The sequence below is a fragment of the Acyrthosiphon pisum genome, chromosome A1 (genome assembly GCF_005508785.2).
Source record: "Acyrthosiphon pisum isolate AL4f chromosome A1, pea_aphid_22Mar2018_4r6ur, whole genome shotgun sequence".
Lineage (NCBI taxonomy): Eukaryota > Metazoa > Arthropoda > Insecta > Hemiptera > Aphididae > Acyrthosiphon > Acyrthosiphon pisum.
Window position 1 is genome coordinate 29,280,280 of NC_042494.1, and position 15,809 is coordinate 29,296,088.

A 15,809-nucleotide genomic window follows, 5' to 3' on the forward strand; every position below is an offset into this window, starting at 1 on the left:
TCGTTTTATTTTATCACGATTTTTCCATATTGCACCTAGATATCGTAGAATGGCTTGCACCAAATTCAGTCGCAATGCTACTGTTTTTTTCATTATTCTCCAAACGAAAAATTATATGCGCTTTTTCTTCGACAGAAAAATTTTTTCGCTTATTCATTTTAACGTTTTAATGAAACACGTACAATGGCACTAACATAACTAAAATATCAAACCAATATTTGTAGATTCGTGGTAATATCTCATTATATGTACTATAATGTGTATTAGACTTTTATCTCGTTAATAGCTTAAATGCTATTTTAAAAACGTATAAAAGCAGCTAATATAGTAATACATTACAAAATAACTATGTGAAGATAGTAGATACCCTATCTGTCGTTATATACGATTAAAATGTGTGTTGCGGACCGATTTTTAAGCCGTATTAGCCGATATTGTCGTTACGTCCATGTCGTTACAACCAGTTATTTTGTATGTTAAAATAAACGGAATTTTGCCGGGTACTTGAAATTAACGTCGTTATACCCCATATGTCGTTACGACCGGCGTCGTTATAGATGGTAGCGACTGTACATCATATCTAAATAATTTATTGCATTTGTACATGTAAGGAAAATAAAAAAACCAAATAATAATAATAATACTACTATTGGCTATACTTACATATATAACCTTCATTAATTAAATCAGCTAAATATTAAAAAATGTATTTTATGATGTATTCAAGTATTTAATTTCGTCATAGATATATTTATAGGTGTATTTATTAAATATAGATGATGGTCGGTGCATTATTCATTGTTTAGATCTATAATTAACAAAACAAGATAGTAATAACAGACGAATTATTAAGTAGTACGTCAAACATTGACTAGTGAATATATATTATATTTTTTTGGCCATCAAAAAATTTTTTAAGTTTGATCTAAAATCTCAAGTCTTCAAGTCTTGAAATATCAATCAGTGAACCCGAAATAATTGTAAGTTTCTTTTATAAATTATTCAAAGAGTTTAAGTGCTTTATGATATTTTATAATACATAACCCAAGGTATCTAATAAATAAGGACTAACCAATAGGTAAGCAATATTTCGATGACCGAAAACAAACAAATTAGAATAACACCCTATCGTTCAAACAAATTTTAAAATGTATATGTATACTATACGTACATGTAATTTACTTATACGAATAATATGTAGGTATACTCAATTCAGCGAGAGTTGACCCACTCGCTCGATCGGGCTACTGGGGGGTCCCGGGTCTGAATGTTCCAGTGGCTCAGTATGCATGCGCGTAAGTGGGTCAACTCTCCCTGAATAGTTTTTTTTTTTTTATAGCAGGTACATCGTATAATCTTACCGTGACAAACTGCGATGAAACATAAGACATAATAAACACAATTTCAAATATTGTAATACAAGAAAATGTATTATTATTTCATTTGACATGTAATCAAATCGAACAAATCCTATTTATACGATTGTATGACGAAGATAATAATATTAGATAACTATTACTGTTTTACATATGTATTACGCCCATATATAATACATATTATAGTGTGGATTGACATATTGATTAGATTGTTTGAAACTATTTTTTACTTCTAGTCTTTATAGAAGACGTTACACCTACATGTGTTGTCTCTGTTTTATAAACGCTCAACATATGAAATTATAGGTTCAGAATAATCCATTTTACACTGTTGTTTTTAAAGTTAGACTGAATAGGCTTTTATTGATATTTTAATTTTTAAACGAGCTGTGATTATTTAAAAATTTGAAGTTTTGACTTGCTTCTTAACTTGCTTCGTACTTAAAGTATCAATAAAAGCTTGCGAGATTCTCTGGATAATAATCTGAGTTCTAAATTGTATAATAGTTCAAGAGTAAAATTGACGTAATATTTGATATGTTGTATATTTGAGAGATGGTGACGACCAGGGACGGATCCAGGAGGGGATCAGACATATTTTTTTATAAATATAAATATTATATATTAAATAACAAATAAACAAAATCTAAACTTCCCTTCACATTGTCACTTTTTATATTAAATAATCAATAATTTATTTATAATATTGATTACCTATAGGTATCTACTATTATGACAAATTTTTTTAATTAAGAATAAAGTATAATATTTTATAATAATAACTAGCCGATCCATCACAGCTTCGCCCGTGACTGGTTGTTTATTTTGCTTTTGAACGATGCTATGTATAATTTTTTATTGAAATTTTTTCGTTTAATGTGATCGGCGATTAAATATAAAAACGGTCATTAAAAACCTGTTGAAACGTTTCTAGCGGTATTAATCTTATATATTTTTATACCAGAACACATGAACTTCATTACCCGTAAAAAATCGTAAATAATTATATAAATTATCAGTGTATTATGGATTGTATTAAACTTGAATTCAATGATATAATTTAATTGTATAAGAAAAACGATTCTGAGTGGAGACGGTTTATCAGTCTGAATTTTTTATATATTTATTATTTTTTAAAGCCTTTAAGTTGAATTAATATTATAATATTATAGCTGACCGTCACAGCTTCATCCGTGATTGGTTGTTTATTTTGTTTCCCGGACGATGAGATGTATAATTTTTCATTAAAATTTTATCGTTTAATGTGATCGGCAAGTAAATATAAAATGGTTAATGAAAACGTATTAAAATGTTTCTATTGCTATTAATGATAATTACATTTTCACTAAAAATAACTGATTCCGTGCACTTCGTTACCTGTAAATGTCCCAACTCTATATGACTCAAACTTTGTTCAATTTTTTATTTAATATTCGTTGTATGGTGTTCAAAACTTATCTTAACTTTTCTGTTATCCAGAATAAAAATTCTGATTCGCAGCAGTATATTATCAGGTAGGCAATCTACCTGCGGTAGATCGCGGACCCCGTGCTGTTTGTACCTATACGTAAGTGTATGATTTAGCTCCAGAGTATCAAAGTTATACCAAGTTTGTCATTTTTACTTAATTCCACCTTTTTTTTTTTTTTTCGTTTTGAACCGACGGCGCCGCGGGAAATGCTTTCGCAATACTTCCACCTACGATGGAATAATATAACCAACTAATACAAAATCCTAACCTAAGCTAACCGTACTAAAATACAACGAATAAAAAGAAACCAAATTTTACCTATTTTAAATTAATCTAACTTCTTCTCAAAGGCCGTCAATATACTTATATATATATTGACGAAAAATAATAATACAAATCAACATACATGCCCGATTAACCAATAGCAACCATTATAATACACTATTATTATTTTAATTTGCAACAATAAACTAAATTTTTTATTTTATAGTTTATTTTTTTTCTGGACAGATGGCGCCACTGCTGTATTTTTGACATCCATATTTCCTACTTTTCTGGTGGATTTTTCTAAACAAAAGTGGTACTATGACCTCCAGCAGACTGTCAAGTATAACAGTAAAAAATTTCAGCCAAATCGGTTCAGTAGTTTTCTCGGTTAGCGCGGTCCAAGAAAACCCTTACCATTTTATATAATAGTATATAGATTGTATTTGTGTTGTAAAAAAATTGTTAGGCCCCTTCCCTCTAGATCTTTGCTCTGGATCCGTGCCTGATGACGACACATGCAGGTTTGGCGTCCTCTTAACATTAATGATTAATATAATTTATTTATTATATTAATAAATTAGTCATACCTAACGTCTTAACCTTCTTAAATCAAATCGAAAAAAGAATAACATTTCGCATTTTCTTAATTTCAAAACACATGTTTTGTAGGACAAACCTATATGTATTTTGCAATGCAATATTTTGTTTGAAGTTTATTAATGAATAGCGAAAACTGAACATACATAACTAAAAAAGTTAGGGACGCAACATTATTAGGATTTTAGCTTATGGCTATTTATAGTAAATAATTAGTGCAAGACTTATATATTATATTGTACGTAGATGTACATTAGACTATTACAAAATATAGTCATTTACATGATCTGCTATATTTTTCTTATAAAAAACGAACATTGATCAATATTTTTAAATTAACCCATATTATTAAAACTATTTTTATTCACCAAGAACTCAATGAAAAAAAAACTTTTTAATAAAATAGATAGTTTTATAAACTTAAATTGGTACAGAATTTTAAAAGATGCCCTTAAATAAAAAATTCGTTTACCTTGAGCACCACACCAATTTCTTAGATATCCAACTTTAATTTCAATTCCTAAATTTGTTAAGTACATTATAAGATAGAATATAATTACCACAAAAGTATTATAAACATATTAATATAAATATTTTAAATTTCAATTATGATTAAGATTTATTTTATTAATCTGGACTTTTCACAAATCCAAAATACATGGATTGTATTATATTTCTTATAACAGACTTCTTTAATACCTATTATGTATAGGTACAATTTTGTCAACAATTATTGTTAAGAAAATATAAGATTCACATTTTGTAACTCGTCTGCACATTTATCTAAAAATCTATAAGTCAAATAATAACTTACTACTGCCAATAGGGTCAACTATTTGATAATCGTCCCCTAAAATTAAAGATAGCCGTACAATAATAACATTAATATTGTGTAAATTAAAAGTTATGTTGACAATCATAAAAGATTTAGTCTTCATTTAACACTATTATTATTTTTAAGTTTTAAGTAGAAGTTTATTAAAACAATATAAAACATTTTTCTTAAATCTCTAGTCTACTATTGCTTCAAATTAAAACAAGTAAAAATACGTCTGAAAATGCATTTTGTTTTGACGATGTTATAATTAAATTTTCTTCAATTTTGGTGAGATAAATTTTTTCTTTTTATGAATAATATTTTTAAACATAAAATAAATATTTAATAATATTTTGATTGTTACATATTAGTTATATTAAAACTAACTTGACTATATAATCAAAAAAACGGATTAATTTTATAACTTGACGAAAAGTTCTCAAACAACACCTATATAAATATTTACAACGATATAAATTATATAATCTATAATCATATTATCATTGTTCTTTAATAGTTTTAATAGGTCAAAGGTTTAAGTTTACAAATTTAAATAAAACCATCAAATCATAGTTTATGTGTTTAGAAAAAAAAATACTATTTTTACAATTTATGTAAGGCTACAACATTGGTTTACGAGCACAAATCGTACATACACATCTGTATTTTAATTTACCATCCAAATTATCAAACGTCGTAATATTTTATTAGAATTATTAAACAGTTGTGGCTTCCGACACGAGTATTTACAATAATTATAAGTATATACCTAAGATAGTGTCGAAGTGGCTCAAAATAAGTGGATGGATGCCTTTCATATTGTATATAGGTAGTGCTTATATATGGGCATATGGCTTAATCAGTTGTACACCATATTATGATGGGTGAGGGGGTAAGTTAAACTCATTATACATTTTGTTATAAATTATAATACAATTTTGTATTCTGAGCAGAGCGATGAATATATTGATTTTACAATGATGTAGGTTTTTTATTTTTCGTTTTTACTTTTTGTTTCTTTGTATAGTGTACACGATAAGTAGTCGAAATAATGCTTCGATTTTTAACTTTAGTATCTTGTTTGATAGGAAAGTGAATATAGTTGGTTCATTGGGGAGGTCAAAATTACCAATAGTTTTAAAAAATGCCGGGGGGGGGGGGGGAATAAGGAAAACCAGACATTTTTACGCAAAATTGGTTTTCAACAAAATCGATTTTGGTTTTTGGTGTAACTCTAACCTTAGATACATGCAATTTTCACTGAATATTTATAAATAATATTTATATACATATATAAGCATTTCCTATACATGAAAAAAATTTCAAAATATTTTGATTTGTTTTGAACTGTTTACGGACACTTTCAGTTTCAAATTTTTTTGTTTTTTTTTTCTATGAATGTCAATACAAATTTTTTTAGGGTAAACAAAGCTTACAATTTAATACAAGCCTCCTAATATACCTATTGTTACAATGACATTTGAAAAATATTAAAAGTCCATAGTCAACATTTTTTTTATAAGCATTTAAAGTACAAATCTTGAAAATGTCCTTAGATCTAAATAATTAATATATTATATTATCAACATAAAGTTTAATGAAAAACACCGTTATATATCGATAAATGTTAACATTTGTGTTTAATTATTAGGGGGATGATTTATTTTCGACAAAATAAGTGGAGGAATAGAAAATAAAAATTATAAAAGTAGGGGGTTGTCATCTCACCGTATCTCCCCCCGCTTCGACCACTAAATATAGATTTGAGTTCATGGTTAATTAATAATTAGTAATGATTATCATGAACATCATGAATTCCTTATGATTGAAACATTCTTACAAGTAACAAAAAATTGTCTTTACAATATACACATAGATTTGGCATGACAAAATAAATAGGTATGTCAGCCACAATACGAGTTTTGGAACGGCTTCAGGAGCTGGTTAAAAAAAATAAAATGAAGGAGTACTATCTTATCATTCTGTGATCCATACTATTTTTAATTATTAGAGTTTATGCAGGCACAACAACCATTTTAACCCTATCATCGCGTTGAATCATTGCGTTAAATAATAATTTATGAACCTATACCTATATAATAATAATCATCAACTAACATTAATTGTAAGTTATATTTTTTGAGTGATTTTCAGTTCAGATAGGCGTTTATAGTTTATTAGAGCTACAAATTAAGATATACTGTAGGATACGGAACGACACCTTGCTATCAATGTTAATTGAAGTTGGCATGTTCTTAATTTCAAATTAGACTATTAGCGCTCTCACAGTTTTCCATTAACCAATCATAGTTGATATAATATGTATATCCATTATCCATCCTAATATATGAATAGTACAAAAACTATCCACCGTCGATTATCCATCGCTATAGGTAAAATATAAGTCTAATTTGAAGAAAAGTTTGTCATCAACTAATAAGTTTTCGTTCCGTATCCTGTATATTACCCGATTAACGTATCCTGTTTAGAACCACGGTATATTATATAGAACTAATTGTATTGCAAAATGCATCGTTAATACAATTTGACACAATTAATGAAGAACATTTGTAGATTAAACCCTTGTCGTAAAAATTGTTGAAAATATATTTATTGTTACATACTTGGTTGTGTACGGAGATTTTCGAGGTATTTATAAAACTCATATATATATCCTAAGGCAGATAGAAAAAAATTGTTTAAATATTAGTATAAAATCATATTAGTTTTCTGTTTTGAATTGATCAGCTTTTTCTATCAATATTTATACATACTTGGCTGTACAAAATACTTTCGGTAAAAGGAGGAGAAAAATTATGATTTTCACCTTTTACTCGGTACAATTTTAGATAAGTAGTTAATTCTAGCATTTATTAGTAAAACCTAGTTGTACACAATGGTCGGGAATCTTCGACAATATATTAAATACTCATAATATTACTTATGTAACACTAAGGGCCAGTTGCACCGTCTACGGTTAAACTTCGATTAAGCTTAATCAGCTGATAACAGATATTTAACCGGGCAAATTCGGCCGATTAAACTCCGGTTAACTTTAATCAGAGACGGTGCAACTGGCCCTAATAGGTTAAATAAGTTTAGATAATATTGTGTTAAAATATCAGATATTTTAAAGTAATGTGTAGGTAACTTAACATAATATTTGTTGTCTATGTAATTCGTTTATTGTATCTCATAATTGAAGGGTTTTTTTGTAGTAAATCTTCTTTCTTTAGGCGTGGGTGGAAAAAAATCGTAACGAAAAATATAAGGACAGGAAAAATGAAACGATGTTTTTTTATTTATTTATTTTGGAAGTTATGCACGGCGGCGGTTGCGTGCACGTTTATTTTTATTGTATTGATTTTTCTCACTCTCTCCCTAATTTACTTATAATTTCACGGGTCCCAATACTTATGGGGGAAGTTTTACTTCCCCAGAGTGGGCTCACACACTCGTAATTTTTTTATTACTTCTGTAAGAAGTATTAATTTGGCATTTTCAACGTTCAAAAATTGTATTCATTAAATTTTATTTGACCAAAGTTATTTAATGTCCATTATTTTGTTGGTTGTGGTGTATAATACAGATACGCCTATATACATTTATGTCTATATTATCATCCATAATATTAAGGGGACTCCACATGATGATTTTCTGTTTTTATCTAACACATGCGTGACATAATATTTTAGACGTGATTTTTGCCAAATATACCAATTGATTTAATGAAGCAAAAAGAATCTGCAAACAGATTTCATTTATCATCAAGTAGGTAGGTACTTGAAATCGACCATCCCACAATTTTCTAAAAACGTTATATTAAAAAAGAATAATTAAACAAATTGTCGTATTTCAATTTTTGGAGAAGTTAAAATCAAAAATGTAGAAAAATCGACAGACGGCACCGCAGATGAGGTCAGTACTCAACAATCACATATTAGACTGAAAATTCCACCTATTTACGTATACAACATTTCTGATTATGAAACCTTTCATGCATCAATATTCATTAGCCAATATAACTTTTGATGAATTCTCCATCGCGAACACAAAATCTGCTCTCAAATTAAACATGGATTCTATTGACGATTGTAGAACTGCAACAAAACTTTTCGATGATTCCGGTATAGAATACCACACTTACCAATTCCCAAAAAACAAACAATTATCCGCTTTCATTAGGAAGCTGTAAATATATCAATAGCTTGTATATATAAAAAAAACTCGTAGAACTGAAATTCGAAGTAGCCTCAGTCACTCGTCTTCAAAATAAATTCAAAATTCCAATACCTATCGTAGCGGTTAGGTTAGCTATCCAAATCATCTACTGAATTTTACTCTCTAAACAGACTCCTATATTGTGTAGTAGCGGTAGAACCAAGGCAATCTTCCAAGGGCATTCCTCAATGTACTGTCAGCGTTTTTCGCATACAAAAAAGTTTTGTCACTTACCACCTAGATGCGTCAAATGCGCAGGTGACCACCACTATAGTTCTTGTCCAAAAGAAATAGAAACTCCACCAAAATGTGTAAACTGCCTTAGCTACCACCCAGCGAGCTACAGAGACTATATTGTTCAATATATTCATATATGATATACCGTATAGTCACCACGCACAAACATCACCCTATTCGTAGACAACACAACTATTTACAGTGAATCCCACAACGTTGAAGCGATAACAAACAACTTACAAGATCACCTAAATCTACTAGCAAAATGGCGCAATAGCTGGAAAACACACATAAACGCTTTAAAAAGCACAGCAGTCATATTTAGCTTACGTCGCTATTCCACTCCACCATCTTTAAGATTCGATAACGATTCCATACTTTGGCAGCCTTCCGTCTAGTATCTTAGTGTCACGCTTGACAAAAGGTTAACCTGGATGCCTCACATAGCTTCTAAACTACAACAAGTATACCAGCGCCTCTTGATGCTATTCCCTATCCTAAACAAACAATCAGTTAAACAAAAAAAATGCTTAGTATTAATTTACAAGCAATTATTACGTTCACTAATTACCTACGCCTGCCCTATCACTTATCAGGGGTAACTGTTCAGCGATACACTTAAGAAAAATACAAATTTTCCAAAAGAAAATACTAAGAATAATAACAAACGCACTATGATTCATACTCAACGAAAATCTACATAAAGACCTCCGAATCATTAAAATGCAAGATCATATAAAATCTCTCGCTGAAAATTTCCATAGTTCACTCCTCAAATTAACTGGCTCACTACACTTCAACTTACACATACGTCCACCAACTCAAAGATGTCTAAAACTCAGACGTCCGCATGATTTTATTCGAAAATGATTATTAAATAAATATTATAAACCATAATGTAATAATAACAAATAATATTATTATTGTCTATATGTCTGATCAACCTTAACTTAATTACTATTGTTTGTCACTATTATTATTATCGCTATTATTACTACTTATAATTATTATCATGTTAAAATAGTCAACAATTAATGTTACTAATTATCCATAGATGTAGATAATTTATATAATATAATAATATATAATATAATATAATATAATATATAATATATAGGCTAGAAATGTCTTATTATAACAAAGAAAAAAAATTTTTTAAAATAGCTTCATTACATCAATGTTTGGCAAAAAACATGTCTAAAATACTATGTTGCGCGTGTTAGACAAAGACAGAAAATCACGGTATGGAATCCCCTTAAATAACCACCACGAATAGTCACGACTAACGTAAAATAAACTGACTTACCATACGTTTCTGTTAGTTCTAAGAATAAAACAATTGTTTATATCAATAATTAACCAGTTTAACGTCTCATCCACATTGCAATGTAAATAATATATCAAATCACTGACATCGAAGCTTTACTACATTATATATTGGATTCTTATTACGTAATTTCTACATATAGTATTTAAGTCTATGATGAATATTAAACAATGTCATGCTTCAATAATATTTTAACTTCATAGATATATTATATTATATTACCTATATTACTATTGTTATTTTTATTATTAAACACATGTTCCTACATTAGTTTAATATTAAGGACAATTAATATTAGCATTGGCGCAAATAGGTGTGGGCTTGGGGGGGGGGGGGACTTAGTAACCCCAGTTCAAAAGTCAGTAATTAGTACTGAGCATATATAATTTTTAGAAAATATTATTGGAGGAGGCTTTAGTCCCCCAAAATAATTTGTCTATTTGCGCCTATGAATATATTAGTATACCTATATCAGTGGCACCAAATAAAATTAAAACTGGCTGTTATACTACTATTTATACTTGTAAATAATTTGATTGACCCACCCACCCTTCCAATTTACAACCCTTTCAAACTACAATGAAATAGGTTTAACTAATAACATACAACAAATTTAATGACACCCGTGTGTGGCTATGTCCTATACCATTATTCTACGCACCCTCCTATCCAACCAACCAACCAACCAAGTCGGTATGTGTTTGGTCCCAATGATATATTGTGATCTAATTTATACTTACTAAACTTAGATAGGAAGCCTTTAATATTTTGTTTAGCTGATACGTCTAAAATAACGGTTATTGGATATCATATAATTGTATTAATATAATTTATAACCATGATTATATGACAAAGGAGAATATGGAAAATTCTTAGTTCTAGATACCATATAAATACCTCTATAAATAGTAAATTTGTAAAGGTATAAATACCTTTACAAATACCTTTTTATATTTGTTCACGTGGGAAAAACAAAAAAAAATATATACGTTTCACTATCAATAGGTGGGTAGGTTTATATGGTATATATCATTATAATTTATAACATAATATATTAATAAACCTACCTAGCATATAAATATAATATTACATATTTCTATATAGTAGTATATATATAGTAGTATTTCTTTATATTATTAACTATATACTACCTGCATGAATAGCACAATTAATTAATTACCCAAAAAACCAGCCTCTTTTAATGATTCTGTTAAGAGTTAGAATTATAAATTTTAATTTTATAAAAAAAATAGATTAATAACATAATATTATTAGGTTTAACAAACTTTAATAATTGAAAGAATAACAATGTAAAACCCATAGTGTCTTAGCGTCAACATACTACTACAATAAATTAACATATTTCTTACCGTAACAAACTAAAATAAGAGGACAAAAATCAACTAAATGTTTAAATACATAGAATATTTCTATATGTAGATAAATGCATAGTTTGAAATTTCATTAGGTAACTAATTATTCCTACATTTTATTATTATGATAACTGATAAGTGAAAGTGAATGAAATTTGTCTGGTTACCATTATTATTTAATAAAAACATTTTTTTTTTTTTTAATCGATCAAATAAATGAAGAATGTACAATAAGTGTCGACTGTCGTGTGTACCTCGTCATTGGTTAAGTCACTGTAATGTATGTGTTCAATTTGAATTCAATGATACCTAAATCATTGTATACGAACAACGATTCTAACGAAGTCTAGACGGTCTGTCAGCCAATTATACTACCCAACGTTCTAACCCAATCGGAAATGTATGTATTACGCCAACACTCACAAAGGGCGCAGTAATGCGCCTGTATTAGCTACCCGACCGTTGGCTGGAAAACTAGTACTGACAGCCAGCGTTCACTAAATACTAACATACTACAGGTGCCGGATGAATAGTGGATAAGGGTCAGCCAGTATATATCCTAGTTATGCCAAGCGTTACAAGTTGAGTACTGCTCAAGTGTCAAGTGTCACTCAGTCTAGTGTCTCTGGCAGTTGACAAATGTATTCCCCACCACCGTTAGCTTAAGGGTGGTTTTGGATGAGCCACTCGGTGACAGGACCTATGCCAGAGTTTTGGTTTAACCTCACTGCAAAGGTTCTCTAGAGGGGGGGCAATAAGGGTCGTGGCCACCTCCCAAGCCGAATTTCTAAAAACATGGACAATTTTAAAAAAAATTGCAAAAAAAACCTATTACCTACGGTAATACTCTCTCCTGATACAGAGTATTTGGGTCAATATACCTACTTAACGTAGAATGGTATGAATAGGTTCGTGGTACAAATAGGAAATAGTATAAAATTAATCTAAATATTTTGAAAATTGCATATAAATTGTGTATATAATAATATGATAATATAAATAATGATATACATTAAGTTTCACATCTCTACGAAAAATTTTTTATCAAAATTTCAAGAATAAGAACTAAAAATAAAATAATCGAAACTATCAATATTAATGTCTATAAATAGCTCAAAAAGAGTCAAAGTATTTTGATAAATACACTATGCATAGAAAATGTCAATATATTGACGATATGTATGTCAAACCTTTAGGGGGACATTTCAAGTATTGTAAGGCTATTCGTAATTTAACTACAACCAAATACTTAAAAAAATCGATATTGTCAAGATTTATAAAACTGGTTTTAAAAAAAAGTTTCCTTTCTTGCCCAATTTAGTTTTTTGTTTTTCCCAATTATTTATAAGAGTATTAGGAAATTTTTTATTTTTACAATAATTCATGATAGGTGTCGTAAAACACATACCATATTATATTACTGTTACTATAGTGTACCTACCTAATTCTTTTAAAATAAAAATATCTCGACTCATTATAGTATAACAAATGTGAAACAAGTCAATTTAAAAAAATAGAACATTCAATTTTTTTTGATGGGAAACATTTACAATATTATAAAAGGATAAAACAAAAAATTAAATCTAACTTTATAAGACTGTACTTATTTACCGTTAATCGCGCACCAATTTAAAGGACTTGGTTTAAAATCTACATATAAAAAAAAGGTAATATTATATACATTTAAATTAAAACCAATTTATATTATAATATGTTCGATATTATTAATGTGAGCGAGACAGGCAGTCGAGAGGTGGTGATGGGGATCTTCCGGTAGTCATCTGGCCTCTGCTCGCTAGGAAACACTGTACGCGCTCGGCGCTCAGGTTAGGTTAGCTCTAGAGTAATATGTTAGGTAAAAGTACGAATACCGGTTAAACCTAGGACTTACTGATAAAAGGTTTCGTCACCTATACTGTTCGTAAAATCTAGGATACACAAAATTGATTGGTCAAACCCCGAATGATTTTTGTAGTTCGGACATTTACAAACGAGATTTGGTAAATCTTAGTATAAATAATCAGTGTTAATAAAAGTCCGAAATTGTTTACCAATTATCTTATTAATTATTAATATGCCACAATAGCCAAGCCTTAACAAACAAATAATATTTAAAATAAGATAAATTTAATATTATAATAAAAACAATATACTGGTAACTAGTCATTAATGTAGTACCTAATATACTTACATAATAATTAATAAGATAATTAGTAAAAAAGTGGGTAAATGGATGTCGTTCTGCTGTACATTAAGTTAAAAGTGGGTCACTGTAATGGATGGTGTTAAATTTGAATTCAATAATATAATATCATTGTATACGAAAAATTATTGTATGCGAAGACCGTCAGTCAGCCTTGTATGATAAATGATAATGTATTACTTAGAATATTTGATGATATTATTGTGAATAAAGTTATTTATTTACCTATACACGTGGAACCTTTTTTTACATTTTTAATCCTTGGCTATGAAAGTTGAACATTTTATACATTTTCAACTACAAAATAATTATTAAATTTTAAATTTGATAAATTCTGTTAAAATTTGAATTTTAAATGCTTATAAAAAAAATTGTGTCTATGTATTTATAATATTTTTCAAGTACTATTGTAACAATATATCAAGAACCTTGCATTAAATTTTCACGCTTTTTTACCCAACATATAAAGTTTTATTGACATTCATAGAAAAAAAGACTAATAAAATTGGAAACTGAAAATGTTCCAAAACAGTTTAAAACAAATAAAAATATTTTATCGTGTATAGAAAATGGAAATATAAACAAACAGTGAAAATGTCATGTATATACGTTCATTTGTTTTAGAGTTACCCAAAAACCAAAATCGATTTTGTGGAAAACCTATTTTGCATAAAAATTCCCGTTTTTCCTTAATTTTTTTGTTGTTTTTCCCATTGCTTTTGAAAACTATTGGAAATTTTAAATTTTGACCTCCCGAATACACCAACTAGATTCACTTTCCTATCGAAAAGGATACTGTTAAAGAAAATCGAAGCAGTTTTAATGCCCCAAACCGTGATGACAGACACACAAAAAAAACACGCATTGTAAAATCCATAGATTTATCGTTCCACTTAGAATCTAAAATTTCGGAATTTTGGACATTTACCAACAGTAGTCAGAAAAACCTAGGATTTACCGGTATTCGTACTTTTACCGTAACATATATTATATTATACTAGCGTCTAGCAGCCCTTGGCATCCGGAGTGTACGTAAACCAAATATTAAATTGTTGTTATACAATTTTTATAATTTGTTATAAATGTTATGTAATTGTAATTATTGTAATAGGTATGTATTCATTGAAAAAAAATTAAGTAATGATATAATATGGATCTGTGAAAAAAGATATTATTGATATTTATTAAAAACAATTAGACAGTAATATTTTGATGTTAACGTGGAATAAAGAACATGGAACCCGCTTAATTATATATATTTATATATCATATTGGTACATATAAACTATGATAAATATGATAATCAGATAAGGCAGTAAAGTACTTTTTAAATATAACTCACCCGTCTCCTGGATTTGATTGTACATGTTATAAAAATCTAGAACACAAAATTCAATTGAACCCTTCTATTTAAATAACGAACACTATAGCCAAGCCCGAATTAAGGGGGGGCATGGGGGCATGGCCCCGAGCCCATGACAGATATCAAATAATGCCACTGGCGGATTGTACCATAGGTACCTATTGCAAATTGTTCGGCTGAAAGAGCTGTTCTTGCCTTTTCTCAAGAATATTTAAATAGTTTTATGGTTTTGTGTTCAGAGAGTGATTTTTGAAGGTAATTAATACAGATGATATAATTAAAGAGTTTGCTTCCCAAAAAGCAAGAAAAAAATTATTTATACAATTAACGTTTTTATTTAAAAAAAAAAAATAAGAAATAAATTTATAAATATAATTTTTTTTTTTTTTTTGTCTTTGAAATATATTTATTCTTGGGTCCCCAATATTTTGATTATGGTTATTGGCCACTAAAATTATTTGGGCCCAAAATATCTTAATCCGGGCTTGACTATAGCTCAAACTATAAACTATGTTGACATTCTTATTTTATTCCATTTTAAATTCTGAAACGCATAT

At 28.7% G+C, this 15,809-nt stretch overlaps 1 protein-coding gene across 3 annotated transcripts in view; it reads right to left on the minus strand.

Moving 5' to 3' along the window:
* LOC100575704 overlaps positions 1 to 15,560 on the minus strand; it is a 25,415-nt gene extending 9,855 nt beyond the window's left edge. Inside the window, exons 1-11 of one of the 3 annotated variants that reach the window (XM_016807840.2) lie at positions 15,232 to 15,560; positions 13,298 to 13,336; positions 11,684 to 11,692; positions 11,494 to 11,520; positions 11,054 to 11,098; positions 10,293 to 10,310; positions 7,153 to 7,203; positions 4,526 to 4,561; positions 4,184 to 4,231; positions 1,362 to 1,370; positions 673 to 690 (exon numbers count right to left, since the gene is read on the minus strand). In XM_016807840.2, the coding sequence (XP_016663329.1) occupies positions 673 to 690; positions 1,362 to 1,370; positions 4,184 to 4,231; positions 4,526 to 4,561; positions 7,153 to 7,203; positions 10,293 to 10,310; positions 11,054 to 11,098; positions 11,494 to 11,520; positions 11,684 to 11,692; positions 13,298 to 13,336; positions 15,232 to 15,256 (325 nt within the window). In that variant the 5' untranslated portion in view covers positions 15,257 to 15,560. Of the gene's footprint in view, positions 1 to 663; positions 691 to 1,361; positions 1,371 to 4,183; positions 4,232 to 4,525; positions 4,562 to 7,152; positions 7,204 to 10,292; positions 10,311 to 11,053; positions 11,099 to 11,493; positions 11,521 to 11,683; positions 11,693 to 13,297; positions 13,337 to 15,231 lie in introns of all 3 variants that reach the window. The other 2 variants (XM_016807839.2, XM_008189034.2) reach the window with 2 other exon arrangements.
* Positions 15,561 to 15,809: the final 249 nt, after the last annotated feature.